At 39.3% G+C, this 22,443-nt stretch overlaps 1 protein-coding gene across 1 annotated transcript in view; it reads left to right on the top strand.

Moving 5' to 3' along the window:
• Window positions 1-22,100, top strand: part of tfcp2 (transcription factor CP2) — a 68,023-nt gene extending 45,923 nt beyond the window's left edge. Inside the window, exons 12-16 of the mRNA XM_052009579.1 lie at window positions 4,813-4,903; window positions 10,125-10,234; window positions 14,373-14,515; window positions 17,344-17,395; window positions 19,259-22,100. Coding sequence (XP_051865539.1) covers window positions 4,813-4,903; window positions 10,125-10,234; window positions 14,373-14,515; window positions 17,344-17,395; window positions 19,259-19,296 — 434 coding nt within the window. The 3' untranslated portion in view covers window positions 19,297-22,100. The remainder of the gene's footprint in view (window positions 1-4,812; window positions 4,904-10,124; window positions 10,235-14,372; window positions 14,516-17,343; window positions 17,396-19,258) is intronic.
• The last annotated feature ends 343 nt before the right edge of the window (window positions 22,101-22,443 follow it).

Here is a 22,443-nt window from a genome sequence, read left to right as displayed (position 1 = left end):
CTCTGTCGCAAGGATCGAGAGACCCGAAGGCTGTGTTGCCTGCCTGATGCCTGGGTTTGGGACACCTCATCTGACCTGCAGAGGAATTTGGAATGGGAGGGGAAAGATCCAGGTGTTGTGGTCCATGTGGGTACCAACGATATAGGTAGAACAAGGGAAGAGGTTCTGCTGAGGGAATTTGAGCAGCTCGGGACTAAATTAAAAAGCAGAACCAAAAAGGTAATGATCTCTGGATTGCTACCCGAACCACGTGCAAATTGGCACAGGGTAAATAAAATCAGAGTTAAACGCGTGGCTCAAAGATTGGTGTGGGAGAAGTAGGTTTGAATTCATGGGACATTGGCACCAGTACTGGGGAAGGAGGGAGCTGTTCCGATGGGACGGGCTCCATCTGAACCACACCGGGACCAGGGTCTTGGCAAATTGCATAACTAGGGCTGTGGATACGGCTTTAAACTAAATAGTAAGGGAGGGTTCAACAGATTGGAAAAGTATGGATAAAGTAAAAGGGAAGGAGAGTGCAGGAGAGGTTACTGAAGTCTCCAGAATAAAGAATAAGACAAAGTTTAGAAAGGGATAAGAATTTAACATCAGGCAACATGGAGACAGACTTGAGAAGAAAGGTGGTGAATACAGAACTGAAGGTGTTATATTTGAATGCACACAGTATATGAAATAAGGTAGGTGAGCTCATAGCACAGTTAGAAATGGGTAGGTATGACGTTGTGGGCATCACATTGTCGTGGCTGAAAGAAGATCACAGCTGGGAGCTAAACATCCAAGGATACACATCCTATCAAAAAGACAGGCAGGTGGGCAGAGGGGGTGGGGTGGCTCTGTTGGTTTAAAAAAAAGAAATCAAATCCTTAGCAAGAAGTGACATAGGATCAGAAAATGCTGAATCCTTGTGGGTAGAGTTAAGAAGCTGCAAGGGTAAAAAGACCCTGATGGGAATTATATACAGGCCTCTGAATAGTAGCCAGGATGTGGGGTACAAATTACAACAGGAGACAGAAAAGGCATGTAAAAAGGGCAATGTTACAAGAGTCATGGAGTATTTCAATATGCAGGTAGATTGGGGAAAATCAGGTTGGTACTGCATTCCAAGAGAAGGAATCTGTAGAATGCCTACAAGATGGCTTTTTAGAGCAGCTTGTGGTTCAGCCCACTAGGGAAAAGGCAATACTGGATTTGGTGTTGTGCAATGAACCAGATTTGATTAGGGAGCTTAAGGTAAAGGAACCCTTAGGAGGCAGTGATCATAATATGATAGAATTCACCCTGCAGTTTGAGAGGGAGAAGCTAAGATCGGATGTATCACTATTACTATTGAGTAAAGGTAACTACAGAAGCATGAGAGAGGAGCTGGCCAATGTTGATTGGAAGGGGACCCTGGCAGGGATGACGGTAGAGCATCAGTGGCAGGAGTTTCTGGGAGTAATTCGGAAGATGCAGGATCAGTTCATCCCAAAGAAGCAGCATTCTAAAGGGAGGATGAGGCAACAGTGGCTGACAAGGGAAGTCAAAGACAGCATAAAAGCAAAAGAGGGCATACAATATTGCAAAAATTAGCAGGAAACTAGAGGATTGGGAAGCTTTTAAAAACCAACAGAAGGCAACTAAAAAAGCAATGAGAGAAAAGATGAAACATGAAGTTAAGCTAGCCAATAATATAAGAGGATACCAAAATTTTTTTCAGAGATGTGAGTAAAAGAGAGGCAAGAGTGGACGTCGGGCCGCTGGAAGATGACGTTGTAGAGATAGTAATGGGGAACAAAGAAGTGGCGGACGAACTGAATGAGTATTTTGCATCAGTCTTCACTGTGGAAGACACCAGCAACATGCCAGAAATTCGAGAGAGTCAGGTGGCAGAAGTGTGTTGTCACTATTACTAAGGAGAAGGTGCTTGGGAAGCTGAAAGGTCTGAAGGTGGATGTCACCCCAGGACGGACTACACCCCAGGGTTTTGAAAGAGGTAGCTGAAGAGATTGTGGGGGCATTATTAGTGAGCTTTCAAGAATCACCAGAGTCAGGAATAATTCCAGAGGACTGGAAAATCGCAAATATCATTCCGCTCTTTAAGAAGGGAGGGAGGCAAAAGACAGGAAATTAGCCAGTTAGCCCGACTTCAGTGGTTCGTAAGATGTTAGAGTTCATTATTAAGGATAAGGTTTTGGGGTACTTGGAAGCTCATGATAAAATAGGCTGAAGTCAGCATGGTTTCCTTAAGGGGAAATCTTGCCTGACAAAACTATTGGAATTCTTTGAGGAAGTAGCAGGCAGGATAGACAGAGTCAGTGGATATTGTTTACTTGGATTTTCAGAAGGCCTTTGACATGGTGCTGCACATGAGGCTGCTAAACAAGATAGCAAACCATGGTATTACAGGAAAGGTACTAGCATGGATAGAAGGTTGGCTGCCGGTAACTAGTGGTGTTCCTCGGGTCAGTGTTGGGTCTGCTACTTTTCACGTTATACATTAATAATTTGGATGATGGAATTGAGGGCTTTGTGGCCAAGTTTGCAGATGATACAAAGATGGGTGGAGGGGCAGGTAGTATTGAGGAAGCAGGGAGTCTGCAGAAGGACTTGAACAGGTTGGGAGAATGGGCAAAGAAGTGGCAGATGGAATACAGCATAGGGAAGTGTACGGTCATGCACTTTGGTAGAAAGAAGGAAGGTGTTGACTAATTTCTAAACAGGTAGTGAATTCAGAAATTGGAGGTGCAAAGGGACATGGGATTACTAGTGCAGATTCCCTAAAGGTTAGTTTGCAGGTTGAGTCAGTAGTAAGGAAGGCAAATACAATGTTAGCATTCATTTCAAGAGGACTGGAGTATAAAAGCAAGGATGTAATGCTGAGGCTTTATAAGGTGTTGGTCAGACCACATTTGGAGTATTGTGAGCAGTTTTGGGGCCCCATGTTGAAGGAAGGATGTGCTGGCATTAGAGAGGGTCCAGAAGAGGTTTACAAGAATGATCCCAGGAATTAAAGGGTTAACACAGAGTTTGATGGCTCTGGGCCTGCACTCGCTGGAGTTTAGAAGGATGAGGGGGGATCTCATTGGAACCTACTGAATATTGAAAGGCCTGGATAGAGTGGACATGGAGAGGATGTTTCCAGTAGTGGGAGAGTCTAGGACCAGAGGGCACAGCCTCAGAATAAAAGGACGTCCCTTAGAACTGAGATGAGGAATTTCTTCATTCAGAAGGTGGTGAATCTGTGGAATTCATTGCCACAGACGGCTATGGAGGCCAAGTCATTGGGTGTATTTAAAGATGGGTTCTTGATTAGCAAGGGTGTCAAAGGTTACGGGGAGAAAGCAGGAGAATGGGGTTGAGAGAGAAAAATAAATTGGCCATGGTTGAATGGCAGAGCAGACTCGAAGGACCGAATGGCCTACTTCTGCTCCCATGTCTTATGGTCTTAACTTTTAAGACCCACTCTCGGGCACAGACAAGTTGGTTCAGTTTTTGGTGAACATGGAATTTTTTTTTTGGAAGTGCAGTCTTTAGGATGAAATGCTAGACCAAGGCTCCGTCTATCTGTTTGGGTGGATGTAAAATATATTTTGGTGCTGATCGAAGAACTGGGAACTCTTGCTGCAACCAACGTTTTTGCCTTAACCAATGTGACCAAAATCTCATTTGTCATTCATTTAATTCATTTGCTGCGTGATTGCTGTGCGCAAATTGGTGGCTACTTTTGACTTCAGAGCACTGATTGCCATTTATAACTAAATTAATTTTGAAGTGCTTTCCAACAACATAAGGACGTGATGAGATCTAAAGTTAAACTTTTTTCGCCTCCTGAACATATTAAATGACTTCTTTCTGGTCTCCTTTGCTCAATTAAATCTGCAAGTTTAAAAGCTTAAGTTGAACATTTTTCTCATCCTCTTTTCAGAACTAAATAAAACTTGTATTTGAGGCTGCTATTTTCTTTAGGATTTTGAACTAGAAAAGAATCTCGGCAAAGATTTGTGTAAACGTGTTCTTTGTATCAACCATCCTTTTAGTCACGCAGTCGAATTCAATCTCCTTTCCACCTCAGAAAAAACTGAGTTTCAAATTTTAACAGCATAGTCAGCTAAAAACATTGAATAATGTACCTTGACACTTCTATTTCCTCAATATTGTGTTTGAACCCAAGAAGAATATTCCTATTTCCCTAACCAGGTCTTAAATGTTTTTTTTTCCTCCAAGAAGTTAAATGGTTGTGTGTGTGTGTAGGGATGTTGGGAGGAGCAGTCGTGGGGTTTGTTTTGATGAAATATGTTAGTGGAATATGTATTCTCAAACATCTCCAACTTTCACAATCTATAGGGGGAGGAGGAAGCAAGGAATACATTGCATCTAAGAAATTTATATGCTGCCTTTCTTAGTTAATGGACGTACTGTCTTTTTCAATTCATCTCTTTGTGTTTGAAGAAGAAATTTTAAAAAAAACGTGTTCAGGGCAAGTATAGTCACCAAAACGGGTAATAAAGTATCTCAGACCCCTGTGGCTTTTTAAGGAGTAGAATTCTTATATTTCTTAAATGTTATTCTTTAATATATTAAAACAAAAGTTTAAAAATTGTATTTATTTTAAAACATTGAATTGTAGGAAAGATCCTGCAAGTATGAAGTGGGTGACAGAAATCTAATCCTATAAACACCAGCTTGTGAGATGACCAAGCATGCTAATTTTGTATTTTGATTTTAATTAATCATTCTGCTTCTTCAAAACGATGACTGGCGTTGCTTAGGAATTCTGTGCAAATTTTTGCTGCAGTGCCAATGTTGAGGTTCTGTTGCTTGTATCCACAGGTGGAGATCTGTTGAAGCTGACCAGGGATGATGTTATCCAGATCTGTGGCCCTGCAGATGGAATCAGACTCTTCAATGCTCTGAAAGGAAGGTAGGTTAATTCATTGTGCCTTGCAGTTCAGCTTTAAATTTTGGACATTTTAATATTAGTAGAAAATGAATTCTCAAACAACTCCAACTTTCACAATCTATAGGGGGAGGAGGAAGCAAAGAATACATTGCATCTAAGAAATTTATATGCTGCCTTACTGTACCTATACATGGCTTTGCACTAAATGACATTTCCAGTTTTTTTTGGATGTACCAATGCAGTCAGTATGTCACAATAACAGAACCAGGTTGGGAAAAATCATGGGAGGTTAGGCACAAAATTTAGCCTCTGTTTTACAGATTATAGGGACATTTTTACCCCAAATTTTTTGACCTACATATATAACAAATAAACATAGTAAAGCAGAAAATAACATTAAGGCCCTGAATTCTTGATTAGCTTGGAGCAATGAGATTCTCAACTTGGCTTCAATTGCTAGATCAGGACGCTAATTTGTGTTTCAAGTATAGTTTTAAGAGATAATTATTAACTCCAAGACACCTGTATTGGTTTATTATTGTCGCTTGTACTGAGGTACAGTGAAAAATTTGTCTTGCATACTGATCGTACAGGTCAATTCATTACACAGTGCAGTTACGTTGAGTTAGTACAGAGTGCATTGATGTAGTACAGGTAAAAACGATAACAGAGTACAGAGTAAAGTGTCACAGCTACAGAGAAATTGCAGTGCAATAAGGTGCAAGGTCACAACAAGGTAGATCATGAAGTCATAGTCCATCTCATTGTATAAGGGAACCATTCAATAGTCTTATCACAGTGGGGTAAAAGCTGTCCTTAAGTCTGGTGGTATGTACCCTCAGGCTCCTGTATCTTCTACCCGATGGAAGAGGAGAGAAGAGAGAATGTCCTGGGCGGGTGGGGTCTTTGATTATGCTGGCTGCTTCACCAAGACAACGAGAGGTAAAGCCAGAGTCCGAGGAGGGGAGGCTGTTGTCCGTGATGCGCGGGGCTGTGTCCACAACTCTGCAGCTTCTTGCGGTCTTGGGCAGAGCAGTTGCTGTACCAAGCCGTGATACATCCAGATAGGATGCTTTCTATGGTGCATCTGTAAAAGTTGGTGAGAGTCAAAAGGGGCAAACCAAATTTCTTTAGTCTCCTGAGGAAGTAGAGGCGCTGGTGAGGTTTCTTGGCTGTGGCATCTACGTGATTTGACCAGGGCAGGCTGTTTGAAGCATCTGTTGTCCTGAGATGCAGCTTTAAGGAAGAAAAGCTGCAAATTTTGTTTTTAAAATGTAAGAAATGCATAGCTTTTTAATGTCTTGAGAGGTGAGTATTTTGGATGCATCTTTGATGAATAGTTACACCCAATACATTTTCAGAGATGATTGATTTGTGCATTTTCAAAATGTATTCATTTGAAAATGAGTGCAGTAAACTTCCACTGGCCTTTGCCCTGACAGGCACAGAGAGAAACTGAATTGGCCAAGTGCAAATCTGTTCCATGATTGGTTCTTCTCAGATTTTGTCCCAAAAGAGTATTGCAAGGTTTAGTTCCAAGTATATCAAAAGCAATAATTTTTCTCAACAGCAGAAAATGACTCCATAGCCCCAGTTTCTTGAGAAGTGAAACCGTGAGCAATAGTTTGGCTAGAAAACCAATTACAGCCTGTGATCAACTATCCTCTCTATCCTTTGTACTATATTAGAAATAACCCCTAAGAAACTGAAGGTTGTGGTGATTGTTAATTTGTGTACTGGAGTGATCAAGGAAACCATTAGGATCCACACCACCTCTTACTCAAGAGGTTGAACTACATTTTATTCTGTTTTGTTTTTAAATTATCTTTAGCTTGTATGTTGAATATTTCTGTTGTTAAAACCTGTTGTAACTTGATGTTTAGTTGAGGCTTTTCAAAGCAAGAAATAGTCTATAGATTTAATTGGTAAAAGTATACTTTGCACAAAAGACCCTTCTCATTGGAATAATTCATCTCTTTTGTACCTTTTTGAGACAATTGGCTAATACCAGATCACTCAAATGTTTGTATTGTTGGAACTAAAATTGCTGTTAGTTCTGACTAGTGTTAACTGATAGTTTAATACTTTGTTTAAAGGTTGTTCTGGTATTGCTGCAGGAAAATGTATTTTTTTAAATGAATCATGATTTGAAAACTCAGGGTAATATTTTCTTACTGCTCCCAGGTAGGCTGTGAATTATGAAGTTGTTCATCCCAGAGCTCTCTTGATTGCAGTTCTGTTTGCCTCTTTGATGCTATATCCAAATTACTTTGTAGTAATGATTTTTTAAAAGAATAATGAAGCGTTGTTGAGAAATTACAGAATGTACTGGAGCCATCTCTTGTTTGTTTTATGGAGAAGGGAACCCAACTTGTAAATAGCATGAATGCTGGTTTGCATTTTAAAGGACCAATTTGAAAAGAAGAAACAAGGAGAATTTGCATTTACGTATATAACACCATGCCATATAATTCAAAGTGTTTTGAATCTGTGTACTCATTGAACTGCTGCTATTATTCTGTACACTAATGCAACAGTCAGTTTGTCTGCAGGAAGATTCCACCAACTCTTTCGGATAGTGACTGGTAATGTGCTTTGGTGGTGATGATTAAGGAAAAATGATAGCAACAACAACAATGCTTTTCACTTGGCTGATGTAGCTTCTTTCAAATGATCTCTAATCACAAAAGGATTGAGTTGTGAGTAAAGATCAGAGGAACTGAGACTGTTAAGCCTTGAAAGGAAGGCTCTTCGGAGATGTTTGAGAAGTGTACTAGATATTAAATGACCTAGCAGAGGTTAACCTGCTTCAGACTAAACCAAGGAGACTGGAAAAAAAATCTTGCAATAACATCTTTCTTGTAGGTCATTCCCAAGTGCTTCATAACCAATGAATTACTTTTAAAGTGCAATCCCTTCAACTTTGTATACCACTTTGCATACACCATTGTCTCACAAGCAGCAGTGAAATAAGTGACCAATTTGGAGCTGCTGTTTCTCACTTCACTATCTGCCAATCCCAATGGAATTAATTGTAACTTTTTAATTAGATTTTTTTTGTTAGCTAAGGAATTAAGAGCTGTGGAGCCAAAATGGGTTGATAGAGTTAAATTGCAGATCAGCCATGAGTTCGTGGGAATGTGGAATAAGCTCAGTATGCGGAATGGCTGCCTCATTTATTTCAATTGTGTTTAGATTTTTTGATACATTTTGGAATCTACACTCTCAAACGAATAAGCAGTTTCTGATTCTTTTTATACTGTAAACACTTTTTTCCTTCAATCTTTTTATTAAATTTCAAATTAATACGCATAGCAATAGTGATTATACACACGTTGCGAAGAGATCGGGATTACGATAATAACAGTTGACATATACAAACAGAGTAAAGTATATAATCTGAACCTCCCAATCTCTTACTAAGTGAACATGATATAATCAAATTTCTTTTCAAATTCTTTTATATGAAAAGAGAACCCCAAAATTAAAAAATAATAATGAAAGCAAACCAAAAACTTCAAAAAAAAACTGGACTGTTATTTCTTTAGTTAAAAAACATTATGTCGTTAGCTCCGCTCCTCTATATTCAAATAAAAGGTTATTAAAAGGGATTCAAAAAGGTTTGCTTACATCATACGGAAATACTGAATAAATGGACTCCAAATTTCCTCAAATTTAAGTGAAGGATCAACAGTACCACTCCTAATTTTTTCTAAGTTTAAACATGGTATAGTTTGAGAAAACCATTGAAATGTGGTAGGAGGTATAGGGTCCTTCCATTCAAATAGGATGGATCTCTTGGCCATTAATGTAACAAATGCAATCATACGACAAACTGAAGCGATAGATGGCCGGAATCCATCATTGGTAACCCAAAAATTGCAGTAATAGGATGAGGTTGTAAATCAATATTCAATACAATTGAAATAATATTAAAAATATCTTTCCAATATTTTTCCAAAAGAGGGCAGGACCAAAACATGTGTCAGGGAAGCCACCTCTGAATTACATCTGTCACATGTAGGATTTATATGGTGATTAAAAACAAGCTAACTTATCCTTAGACATATGGGTCCTGTGAACCACCTTAAACTGTATCAAAGAGTGCCTAGCACACATTGAAGATGTATTAACTAATTGGAGAATTTTCTTCCATGTCTCTACAGGTAAAAGTATCTGAAGTTCTCTTTCCCATTCATTCTTAATTTTATCAAGTGTCTCTAGACGTATTTTCATAATCAGATCATAAATTATTGCTATCAAGCCCTTCTTGATAAAGATTAAAACCTAAAATTTTTTCTGTAATTTCAATTTTATGTGGTATCGGAAAAGTAGGTAAAATAACTTTTTTTAAAAATTTCTAATCTGTAAATATCAAAAAATGTGATCTAGGCAAATTGTATTTATTAGACAACTGTTCAAAAGACAATTATCAATGAATAGATCACAAAAGCATGTTATTCCCTTCATTTTCCATAAAGAAAAAGCTAAATCAATTCTGGATGGTTGAAAGAAAATGGATTGGATAGAACTTGATAAAATGAATTTATTCAATCCAAAAAATTTACGAAATTGAAACCATATTCGTATTGTATATTTAGTTATTGGGTTAATCATTTGTTTACCCAATTTAGTAAGTGCAAAAGGGAGCGAGGCTCCTAAAATAGAAGCTAATGAAAACCCTTGCACAGACTCATTGCTCAAGATACACCCATCGGGGACATTGAATTACATCTAAATCTTGTGTCCAAAAAATTAAATATCTAATATTAATTGCCCAGTAGTGAAATCTAAAGTTAGGCAAAGCCATACCGCCATCCTTTTTTAATTTCTGTAACTATTTCTTACTTGGGTTTTTATTCTGCCATATATATGAAAGAATTTTAGAATCAATAGTATCAAAAAAGGATTTCAACATGAAGGTTGGAACTGCCTGGAATAAATACCAAAAATTTTGGTAAAATATTCATCTTAACTGCATTAATTCGACCAATCAATGATAGAGACAATGGGGACCATTTAGTAAGCAATTGTTTAACATGATCGATTAAGGGTAAAAAGTTAACTTTGAATACGTCCTTATGTTTCTTGGTAATTTTAACACCCAAATAAGTAAAGTAATCAGTCACTAATCTAAATGGTAATATCCTATAGATTGGGACTTGCATATTTAAAACTTTTTTTGTTTCCCTGTTACACTTGTTATACTGGAATATAATTCGTATTTCTCTTATGTGTTTAGGATGGTTAGACCAAGGCTAACCATTTACGTTTGTCAGGAATCACATCAAGTCCGAGATCAGCAGCACCAGAAGCATGAAAATGGTGATTCTGTGAACAGTTCTTTCTATGGTAAATACATTGAAGTCATCCTGTACACCTGAAATCAATGTCAGTTGCTGCACTTAATGTATGCTTATTCTGCAAGTTATCTATAAATGAGAAGTTCACCACTCCTTTCTTTCAAGTCACCCCCTCTCAAACCAACCAAGCTGCACAATGGTTATCAGTATGGGAAAAGGCAGATTTAAAGAGTTGACTGCATAGCTGCCAAATGCCAGTTCTTTGACCTCTTTTAAACTTCACTGCATGGTCCTTGTGTAAGTGACAATTTGGAAAAGGAAGAATTCTCTGCTGCTTTTTGCCTCACTCCCTCAGAACAGGCTTACTTCTGACCTCCAGTGATCCTACAACTCTTGACTCAGAACTCTGCCTTGAAACTGTATAACCGGAGCATTCCACTTTGTTATTGTGCTTGACTAACCTGCTTGAATTTAGAACTTCACTGACTTGCCACATCTATTCTCACCCTGCTCTCTGTGTTTGGGAATTGTCCAACATCGGCAAGCAGAGGTGAGTTGTTTCAAACTTCTAGTATGAATAAAGGCAATAACACAAATGCTAATTCAGCAACAGGGGGACTAGAGTTGGGCAGTAGAACGAATAGCCAGTAATATGATCTGGACCAACTGCTAACACTTTCCCACCTCAACCCTGAGGTAGAGGTGACCTGTTGGTATTGGACAGCACATGTTGTTATGTACACCCACATATCACAAACACATTTGAAGTTCTGCATTTTAAAATGAACATTACATGTATAATTATTTCACTTAGTTTAAAAAAAACAAACTGCTGGAGGAACTCAACAGGTCAGGCAGCATCTGTGGAGGGAAATGGACAAGGCCTTCATCTGGACTGAAAGTGTAGAGGGGAGATAGTATAAAGAGGTGAGGGGAAGGGCTGGGGTAAGAGCGCACACATTATGGCAGTTTATGTTCATTGACAGTATTGTAAGAGTTGTACAGCACAGAAACAGGCTCTTCTGCCCAACTGGTCCATGCCGACCAAGATTCCCATTTAAGCTAGTACCGTTTGGCCCATATTCTTCTAAACCTTTCCTATTAGTGTACCTGTCCAAGTACTTTTTTAAATGTTGTAACATACCTACCGCAACCACTTTCTCTGGCAGCTCGTTCCATATACGGACCACCCTCTGGGTGAAAAGGTTGCCCTTCAGGTTCCTATTAAATCTCTCCCCTCTCACCTTAAACCTGTGCCCTCTAGTTCTTGATTCCCCAACCCTGGGAAAAAGACTGTGTGCACATTCCCCCTATCTATGCCCCTCATGATTTTATACATCTCTATAAGATCACCCCTCATTCTCCTACGGTCCAATGAAAAAATCCCATCCTGCTCAACCTCTCTCCATAGCTCAGTTCCTTGAGGCCCGCAACATCCTTGTAAATCTCCTCTGCACTCTTTCCAGCTTAATGGCATCTTTCCTATAGCAGGGTGACCAAAACTGAACACAATATTCAAAATGTGGCATCATCAACATCCTGTACAACTGCAACATAACATCCCAACTTCTATACTCAATACCCTGACTGATGAAGGCCAGCGTGCCAAATGCCTTCTTCACCACCCTGTCTACCCGTGATGCCATTTCCAGGGAACCGTGTACCTGTACTCCTCGGTCCCTCTATTCTATAACACTCCCCAGGGCCCTACCGTTCATTGTGAAAGTCCGACCCTGACTTGTCTTCCCAAAATGCAACACCTCGCACTTATCTGAATTAAACTCCATTTGCCACTCCTCGGCCCACTGACCCAGCTGATCAACATCCCTCTGTAAATCCTGATAACCATCCTCACTCACAACGACACCACCAATTTTAGTGTCATCTGCAAACTTACTAACCCTGCCTGGTACATTCTCGTCCAAATCATTGATATGGATAACAAACAACAATGGGCCCAGCCCTGAGCCCTGGGGAACACCAGTAGTCACAGGCCTCCAGTCCGAGAAACAACCTTCCACCATCACCCTCTGCTTCCTACCGTCAAACCAATTCTGTATCCAATTAACCAGCTCTCCCTGGATCCCATGCAGTCTAACTTTCCATAGCAGCCTACCATGCGGGACCTTATCAAAGGTCTTGTCTTGACTACGAAAGCAAAATCCTTTCAGTATGTTATAGCCACACTGACTTCTGACATATCAATGACTTAAGACCCCTTTCACAAGTGGTAGCTGCAACCAAACCCAGTCAAATTCACCGTCTCTGCTTTCCATCTTCACAATCACAAGGCACACATCTTCCTCAACATAACATTCTGTGGTGAGCCAGTGCATTGTCATCTGACCCCTGCCGATCTTAGTGATCTTTGATTACCACCTCCATCAGCTTGCCTCAAAAGCAAAGGCATCAGTGAATGTTGTCCACAATTTTACCTGCATAAGCTGATTGGCCAAAGCTACTGTTCTCTGCACTTCTGCCATAATTCTAGCCTTCTCATGGGCTGAATATACTCCTGTCTGGGTCTCCTAAACCTTGTCGACAAACAACTACCCTCAGTCTTGAAGGCAATATCTGGAAATTTAAAGTCAACCAGTTGAATGTACCCGTCCTTTCAAAGATCACACCACCTTCCATTGGAAGGATGGAGCAGCATGCAGAGAAGCAAAATATAAACAGCAAACCTCCCCATTCACAGAGCCCTTCAAGATCTCCCAATCTGACATGATCTCTCCTTTTGGACACAAACCCAGCACTTCCTACTCCACAGCTGAAGAATCCTGGAGGAAAGCTTGGGCAGCAAATACCCTTATCAACCAAACACCTTGTATCAGAAGCTCAACATTTTAACTAAATACGGGGCCAGAATTAATGATCAATGCTGTTAACAATGTCAATCATAGAGAAAAACAAGTACTCAATGATTCAAAATGTAAATTACTTGGAAACTTGCTGAAATCCTTGGATGGTTTCCACTGGGAAGAAATCTATTTCTAATATTCACTTTATTTATTCACTAGGTGTCACTGGAGTGCAGGTCCTCAGTACTACAGCTGGGGTGGTGTCTGGTCTCGTAGCCTTTTCAGCCCTTTCTCGATATCATGTGGAGTGAATCGAATTGGCTGAAGTCTGGTTTTTGTGTTGGGGATCTCGGGAGGAAGCAAAGTTGGATCACCCACTTGGCACTTCTGGCTGAACGTGGTTGCAAAATTTTCAACCTTGTCTTCCGCACCCACAGTTGTTGAGGATGGGGATGTTCTTGGAGCCACTGCCTCCTGTTAGCTGTGTAATTGTCCACCACCTTCACAAGTAAATGTGGTAGGATGCAAAGCCGTGATCTCATCTCATTGAAACCTTTTTACTGAGCAATTGTAAGTGTTTGAATGTCAGCAAAAGAAACAACAGGTGGTCTGTTAATTGTTAAGGTAAAAATTCAGCACATGTCAAGAGTCCAGAAGTGCAGATTTTCGCAAAGACAAGGCAATTTGATGAGCAAACAATGTCATGTAATTATTTGATATTTTTGTTTTAACCGTATTTTGCATGTCAGTAATTGAAGGCATGGCCTTTCTGAATTGGTTGCTTTCATAAGTCCTCAGTTTTCTTTTCCAGCTGCATCCTGTACTTTTGATTCCTCTGTTCACTGCTTTAAATCTTCTAACTGTCATTGTGTTGTAGGCTGTAATGGGGTGATGGGGGGAAAAGTGTCTGCAGGTTGGTTGGAAATGGGAGGTGGAAATGGATGAAATTTTGATTTATGATAGCTTTCGAAGGAATCTGACAAGACTTTAATACCAAATCAATTTTTTAAAGTCTTGTCCCTCAGCTGCTCTTATTGTTTTCTCTAGTCTCTCTTTGTACTCTGAAATCTCGCATCTAGCAAGTATGTGTTAATACTCGGGGCATTTGAGAAACTAAAGGATAAACTGCTGGTTCCATACTCTTAGCTCTGGGGACCTGTGGAGTCTGAATCGGAGATGCAAGACTGCACTGCTGATTGTTAGCTGTGCGGTCTGATGGTTTGTATTAGAAATTGTCAGTCTCTTCCATCCACAATTTATCGTATCCTTCCTACTTGTTGAATGTAAATGGGAAGTGATGAAAGTTAAACCTCGTTATAGGCTGATCTGATGTGAAAAAGTCTTTATAAAACTGCAATATTTGATTTGTACCTTCCTATATTTCAGTGTACCATGCAATTTATTTGGAAGAATTAACAGCGATTGAAATGACAGAGAAGATTGCTCAACTTTTCAATATTTCTCCTCGTCAAATCCACCAGATCTATAAACAGGGCCCCACGGGTATTCATGTGCTTGTGAGCGATGAGGTAAATAACTAATGGAATTTTGAATGTTGAGGGATTGGGTGGATTACTCTGTAACAAACTAGAATGGACTAGATGGGTCAAATGGTCTCCTGTGTCATGATGATGTGGAATAATTACATGGTTAATTTTTCAAGTATCATAGGAGTGCAGCTTTATTTTGGTCGTGAAGTCACATATGCAGAGCGTAAATGAAGTGTTCTAACATTGAGAAGTCGAGGAAAGCAACAGTGAGAATTGCTAAATTAGAGCACTATGGCTGTGGATACAGTCCAGGATATGATGCGACCAGTCAAGGACTAATATGCTATTCTATTCGTCTTGGTTCCCACAAATTTTAAGGGACAAGTATACAAAAGTGTATTGCAAATTGCTTGTCAACTGAGAGCAGTTAAGCTGCAGATAAAGTATCAAATAAAAGCAAAAATTTGTGTACTATGTACACAGTACCATTGTAGTCTATAAGTGAGGGAAGGGCTACTTGCTGAAGATACCATATTGAGATTCCCTCTGGTCTGCCAGTGCTTGAATGATAAGGTAATTATCAATGCTCCATTTGTAATTGGGATGGACGCTGAAGATTAAATCATGAACTGTATGCTCCCAACCTCATGGCCGATCCACCAGCAGTAATCGAAGCAGTAGTCAGATTTCCAGAAGCCAGTTTTTTTTAACCAGAGGAGATTATGTAACCTTGCATGCTGTTGAATGGTAATCTTGTGAGTTGGTCTTATTTTAGTTGAAAAGCAAAAAAACTGCAAATGTTGGAAATCTGGAATAAAAATGCAAGATTCTGGAAACACTCAGCAGTGGCATCTGCTTAGCATCTATGGAGAGAGAAACAATTGACCTTTCTGGTCGATGATCTTCAATCAGGACTGGTAACGTGAGAAACCAGATCTGATACAAGTTGTAAAGAAGGGGAGGGTTGCGGAGAGCAAGGGGGATGTCTGTGATAGGGTGGAGACATGGTTGTCCAAGTGACACAGATGTTGACACTGTCTACAGGAGGACACTACCTCTCTCCTCCCTTGCAGCATTCAGAGGGATCCTTTATTCTCTGGTTTGCTCTACCATCCACGACACACTCCCCTGCTCGTGGTACTCCCATGCGACTGGAGGCAATGCAACACCTGTCCTTTTACCGCTTTCCACCATCCAGGGACCCAAATAGACTTTCCAGGTGAAGCAGTGATTCACTTGCACTTCCAGTTTAGTGCAATGCATTTGGTGCTCACAATATGGTCTTTGCCACACTGGCGGAACCACACACAGATTGGGTGACTGCTTTGCAGAACGCTGTTCAGTGGACAAGGATTACCTCGAATTTCCAGTTACCTGTCACTTTTAATTCTATTCTCCACTCCCACTTTGGCCTGTCTTTGTCCTCCTGCACTGTTCCAAAGAACCTCTGTGTAGGCTTGAGCAACACCTCATCTTCCACCTGGGCACGTAGCAGCCCTGTGTGGTCGATATTGAACTCTATTTCAGATAACCAGCCTTTCCTGTTTGTCAAAACTGACAAGTTCTAATGCAAGCTTATGCCTCTGTAACATTAGTTTTTCACCATAGAAGCTGCCTGAACTGATGAGTGTGTTCTGCATTCTCTTTTATTTCAGATTTGCAGCAACTGTTGCGTTCTACATCTCGCAGTTCCAGATTTTTTTTTTCCCCTTGTGCTTTCCTCTTTCACACCTCCAAACAGGTCAGCTATGATGTAATAAGCATTCATCACCCTCTTAGATGGCATTGACAGTGTTTGTCATCTGGGCAACCATGGTCTCCACCCCATTACATGCAATCCCTTTGTTCTCTCCAGCCTTCCCCTCCTACAAAAGATGGTTGTTTTTTTTTCTCTTTTCCAGTTCTGATGCAAGGTCATTGACCTAAAACATCGACTCAATGGCCTAGCTTCATTTTGCTCTGCAAAAACAAAGCTCGTTTTTAGTGCAATTCATTTTGGTTTGTTCCTTGGCTTCCCTTGGTAACAAAGATTTCAGCCATTGTGTGTACCTGCTCCTCTGGAGTTGTTTTCATGCACCCATTACTGCATCAATCTTATCCTTAAGCTTTTAGCACACCTTTTCATCACCAGCTACTGGTTTATTGCCAGAAATTTATGCTAGAATGGCATAAATACACTACTATTTGCAGAACACGGTTGCACAAAACAAATTATGCAATCCTCACCAGTTCCTTGCTTCAAAGACAAAAGGTGACTGATTTCTGAGCAAATGACCAAATGGATGGCTGAAAGCATTCTGCATTACTACTGTTTAGCAGGGAGGAAGTCCGTTGAGGGTCATCTCATCTCTTGCTACTTTTGGGACATTTCCTAAACGTTTTCTCTGGATTTAACTGAACCACATTTGGCAGATTGATACTGGTGTTATGGCTGCCTTGCAGAAACATTCCTGCACCCTCCACGCATCCCCTAATCTGCTAAAATTTATTCCAGTTGTGTGATCCCAAAATGTGGAGAGTGTGAAATATAAATTATCTTCATGTGTAGTGTTATCTTTTGGTCTTTCATTGTTAAATGACGAGCATATTCTCTCAATACACTCTGCCATGTTTGCAGGCATTTTTGGAAGGGTTAATGCTTAGTTTCAGATTGAAATTAATTGGCAGTAACGTTGATTTAAAGAATTTTATAAGACGAGATCATGTGCATGCTCAGCTTGTGGCTGTTTACATAGGCTATAGTTCAGTGTTTAGAGGGTGCAGATTATTAGGTCCTCCTACATTCTTTGAATCTGGTGGGTAGTTCATTGCTCATTTGATTTTGGCTTTTTAAGGCATGCATTATTTATTCTGTTTTCCTTTTCCAGATGATCCAAAACTTCCAGGATGAGTCATGTTTTGTTCTTGACACCTTAAAAGGTAACTGTTCCAGTAGTGAAATTTCATCTTTTCTAGTTCGAATTGTTCCGCCCTCTTAAGCTTTAGCTGGGTATATAATGTCAGGTGATTAGTTCCCAACCTTAAACATATGAATGTAGCATGGTGACAGGGTTTTTACCAGTCACTGAAAATCAGTGATCAATAATTAGTTCTCACAAATGCAGACTGGAAAAATATTGGAGATTGAATTTGGTTCTAACTGCTTGTATTGTTTGAGCTGCTTCACTCTACTGTGAAAGCTTTGTATGATTTCTATACATTTGCAGTCCTGCTTATAGGCTCTTGAATAAGAAAATAATTCTAGGCTCAGTATTTGGGTTTCCAAGCATTCAAATACAAACAAATGATAGCCACCTTTACAATTTTTTCAATAAGAAAAGCACAGATTTTGCTGTCAGCCATGAAGGACAGTGCTCACCCTGTGAAAGCTGCCTACAAAAATCTGATGGCATGGCATTCCCCTTTTCTGATGTGACTTGCCTTGATTGCATATCATGTACAGGAATAGCAATATCGTCAAGCAAATGGAGCAGCCAATCTAACTGAAGAACTCTTCAGTAAACTAGGAACTCTAAAAGTGCAGGTTGTTAATGATTTTTTTTCCCTGAAAGGAAAATAAAAACAAGGACGTGGATTAAGATAGCTGAGGTTTCTTTTAAAACTTGACTGAGGTCTATAAAATTATGTCATCTTGGAAAAGGTGGGTACAAAACATCTTTCCCTTGGCAGTGACTAGAGGACACAGATGTAAGGTAGTGGAAAAAATGGAGTTGAGGAAAATTCACCCATCTGATGAAAGGATAATGAGCAATACAACTCCAAACAATTTTGCAGAGATTGTCTAAAGTCTTCACTAGAGGGTGAATTAACTTGGATGTTACAAATAAGCAGCTAGAGCTGAACTTAACCCCTCATATTTTCCAGAATGTGTTTGGAAGAATTGTTCCTTGATCTTTAAATGACTTGCAAAGCCTTAATTGAAAGGATTGGTAACAATCAAAGTCCTCATTGCATTTCAAAACTTAGAGTGAATACTTAACGTACTGTTATCAGCAAGAACTATAGACTAAGAGTTAGAGTGAGGTTAGGCTGGATAGCATTACTTTTGGCTAGTGTGGCCACCTGTGCTATAAATTTCTAATTTTTAAAAATGATGGAATTTTCAGATGAACTCTCCAAACTTTAGTTTTCCAGGGTTGTAATTTGCTATGCTGTTTAAAAATCTGTTAAATCTCACTTAAAAGGGTTAACATTTTCAATTTTTTTTTCCTGAGCGGTATTCACATCAAATTACCGATTCTGTGATTGTATCTCTTATGACTGCAACACAGCCTGTTAAAGCAGCAGCATATTACTCTCAGTAGCTTGCATATTTCCGCAGTTAAATGTGCGCGTTCAGATACCAGAAGATGTTCTCTGTTTAAATGTATTCTGACAAGTACTGACAGATTTAGTATCATTACAACTGCAAATTTTGGGGTATATCTTTTATAACAATTCAAAGACACAGATCCTTTAGTAATTGTTTGTAGGTAGTTCCAACGACTTTTCCTTTTCCTCAAGCTGCTCAATGGCTGCTAAGGCACTACTAAGGAGATTCCTGTCTTCCCCATTCTCTCAAATGTCCTGTGGTTCTAATGATCATTGAATGAGAAATAAATTATGTCCATGTACATTGATTTGGTTTCTGAAGTTGTGTGACAGCATTAATGCAGCCTTATTTTTGTCCCGTATTCAATATGAAAGTAACTTTTGGGGAAAATGGCAATTATAAATCCAACTTTTTGGGAAAGTAATAGATTATGTAATTTGTCTTTGCTTTTTCTACTTTTTTTCCTACAGCTGAGGGCTGTGACAGTTACCACATAATCCTCAAGTGAGCAATGTCCAAGGATAGTGTCTTCTGTGAATGACCTTACCCCTAAGTTGTGGCTCCTACTCCCAGCAACAAAATATTTACAACCCTCAAAGACTCAAGGATGTTGCTGTCTATCTTGGTGCAGGACAAATCTTGATGGGATTGCGCACACATTCAGCAGCCTGACACAAGTGACTGACTTCTGTTGAAGCAGGTTCTAAATTGTGGGCAAGAGGATAGGTAGGGGAAGAAAGAAAACGTGACAAATGAATGTGTGTTGTTCAACTTTGATACAAAATTGTTCCTGATAAGTGTGTTTGCTGCTGTTCTTGACTTCGGGTGGGATGGTGGGGGTGGGGGTGCATGCAGAAAGCACAGCTTAATCAACTGGTTTTTCATTCTTGATTTGCACCTTTGTATATTTTATGTGCACCTGGACGAAATGCATTTTGTCTGGTTCAGTTTGCTTCAAGGTTGCATTTGAGCTAATTTTAGTCATTTGCTGCACATCTTGGCTCACCACAGACTGCCAGATTTTGTAACTCTTAGTCCATGTTTAGTGCTCCACCTGGTATGAATCCTGGTATGATTTGAAATCCACTTACCTCTTGGGGTATGCTACTGATTATCATCTGCATTCACTTTGAAAGTAATGACAGTAAAATATTGGATTAATTTACTTATTTCAGTCTTGTCTTAAAAAATGAAATCCCAGTTGGTTATGTGCAAAATTTAGGAAGGGTTTTTAAGCAAAATGTTTTTGGACATCAATTTGGGGAAAGTTTCCTGTTCAAGCAGTGCAATAACTCATCAAAAAAATCCATTAGCTGAAAGATAAATTTCAGCTGAAATCTTAATACAGATGACCATTCACAAACAATGGTTTGTAAGTGGGTGATTTGAAAATCAAGGGTACAAGGTGATCTGACATCTTTTGAATTTGCTTTCGTGTGTCTTCCTCTCATTCACAAACAATTGTGTGCTTCCACCAATTCTAGTGAAGGTCTGGTCTGCCTCATTATATATGTGATTACTTCTGATCACTTAAGGAGGAACTATGTTGGATACCAATGAACTGCCTGTGCTCTGCATAGTCCTATACAGTCAAGTGAAAGGTGAAACCAGAAGGCAATAAGCTTGTCAAACAAGTTAAGATGACTTTTAATGTGCATAAAATCAAATTGGTTTTCTGTCAGCAGCTGTACTGGAACTTGTCTATCAGTCTACTCTTCAACTTCAGTTTGGAGATGGTTTATAAAAGGCTTTGGGAGACAACATAAATGAGGTCCTCCTATCATGATTCAGTGAATTGCTATCCTGTTTCCTATTGCATAATGTGGTTGGGACAGTGTAGCAAGACACCCAGTACAAACTTTCCAATGAAGCATTTGCTATATAAAGCTGCTGACTTCCGTAAGAATCTTCTGCTTGACGAGGGAATTTTTTTTTACTTTGCATTCCCAACCCTGTGAAGGGTTCCAGTCTTGTTCTGAATGACAACAGTAAAGAATATCATTGAAGATTGAGTCTGAATTTTGCTAACGTGCTTATCAATGGGTTTGTGAGTTGCTTGCTGGAATGGTTTCTCTGAATTATCAATGACGCTTCTGGCAGAGGAAGATATCTCCAATGGTAAGACCCCAGCATATTAAAAGGAGAGGGGAGAGAAGGGAAGTGCATTTTTACAAGAAACATATCCAACTAAAAATAACCTTCCTTCAAACCCAGTACTTTATTATGGAGAATATTTTGCCATCAATGGCCTGTGATACTGTAATGTTTTCTACTGTTTTGGGTATATTTAAAAAGGGGTATGTCAGAGATGCTCATCTTTGCAGACCATTCCCTCACTTAAAATTTGTGTATAATAGTGAATTAAGTTGTACTAAAATGTAGGTCTGTTCCTTTTATTTTTCAATGGGAACATGGCTAAACCAAAGGTGTAGGTGTATAGTCATGGGGAAGGCAGGGACAAGACTTGCCTTCCATTGAAACTCCCTAGGTGGTTTTGGAGTCTCATCAGTTGAGTTAAAAAATAAGATCACTGTCTTTTTGATTGCACAGCTACCCAACTACAATAAAACTGACCCTACTTTTAGTTATGAAGTAGATAGATGTTGGTGACTCGGCCACTAGAGGTAGCATCAGTTTAGAATTGGATAACGTTTAGAAACAGAAGTCTGTATCAAGCAGTTGCACTCCCCTCCGTGGATTGCCAGTATCGTTAACACTCCATTCAGTTTTCTTCAAAGGAAATGAAGAAAATGCTTCAGAAATGGAAATGGTGAGGGACTGTCAATGATTGGGTTGAAGGTCTCATTAACCTGATTTGTCTGTGTGGGATAAAACTAACCTTGAAACTCATGGTTATCATGGAGATGAGGGTGTGGCTAATGAGAGAGCCAGTTCAGTTCAAAGGAGTTGGACTGTCCTTTGTTCCATGCAAATTCATATTTAAATATATTTAATTAAATCAAAATGTTAAAGAAATTAAAATTTACCCCTCGTCATGTGGAATGAGAGATGATCTCAACATATCTTTGCTCGTTTTGTGGATTGGGTTTGAGAGGATCTTGTAGATCCATTGCAAGAATGTGGAGCTTTTTGATTTAAAAATCAGCATTTTAGTTGTGGCTTTGGTACAGTGGCATGTTTGCAGACTGAATGAACCAGTAGATTTAATTGGAACTCTTGAATATGCAGACTTTGCAGTAGGATGTTGGGGCAGAAAGCAGTCAGGCTATATAATGGCTAATGTCCTTTCATTATTGTGACATGTAATGGTGTCCCAGTACAATACATGATGTACAATTTTAATTTTCTTATGCAGCATGTGTTTTAAAAAAAGAGACTAAATGAAAGCTTGTTAATACACTGTACAACCTAATGGGATACATCAGTGAATTTGCCCATGTTTTTTTGAACATGTAATCCACAATATGTTGAATTAATAGTAAATGGTGGTTTTAGTTTTGTAATTGTCTCTGGTTTGTAATTGTCAGGGGTCTGTATGGAAATTGAGTAAATGAGGGCAAAATTTTGATTTCCTTTAATTTATTTGCATAATTCAAGAGCCTTGATATCTGGGCCATTGTAAAGATGCCTATTGAAATATTGTAAAATTCAAGAGTATTTCTAAAAATAAACTACTTGAAGCCACTTTAAAATG

Source organism: Pristis pectinata, chromosome X (assembly GCF_009764475.1).
Source record: "Pristis pectinata isolate sPriPec2 chromosome X, sPriPec2.1.pri, whole genome shotgun sequence".
Lineage (NCBI taxonomy): Eukaryota > Metazoa > Chordata > Chondrichthyes > Rhinopristiformes > Pristidae > Pristis > Pristis pectinata.
The sequence above is the reverse complement of the archived record's forward strand: the minus strand, read 5'-3'. Positions and strand labels throughout refer to the sequence as shown.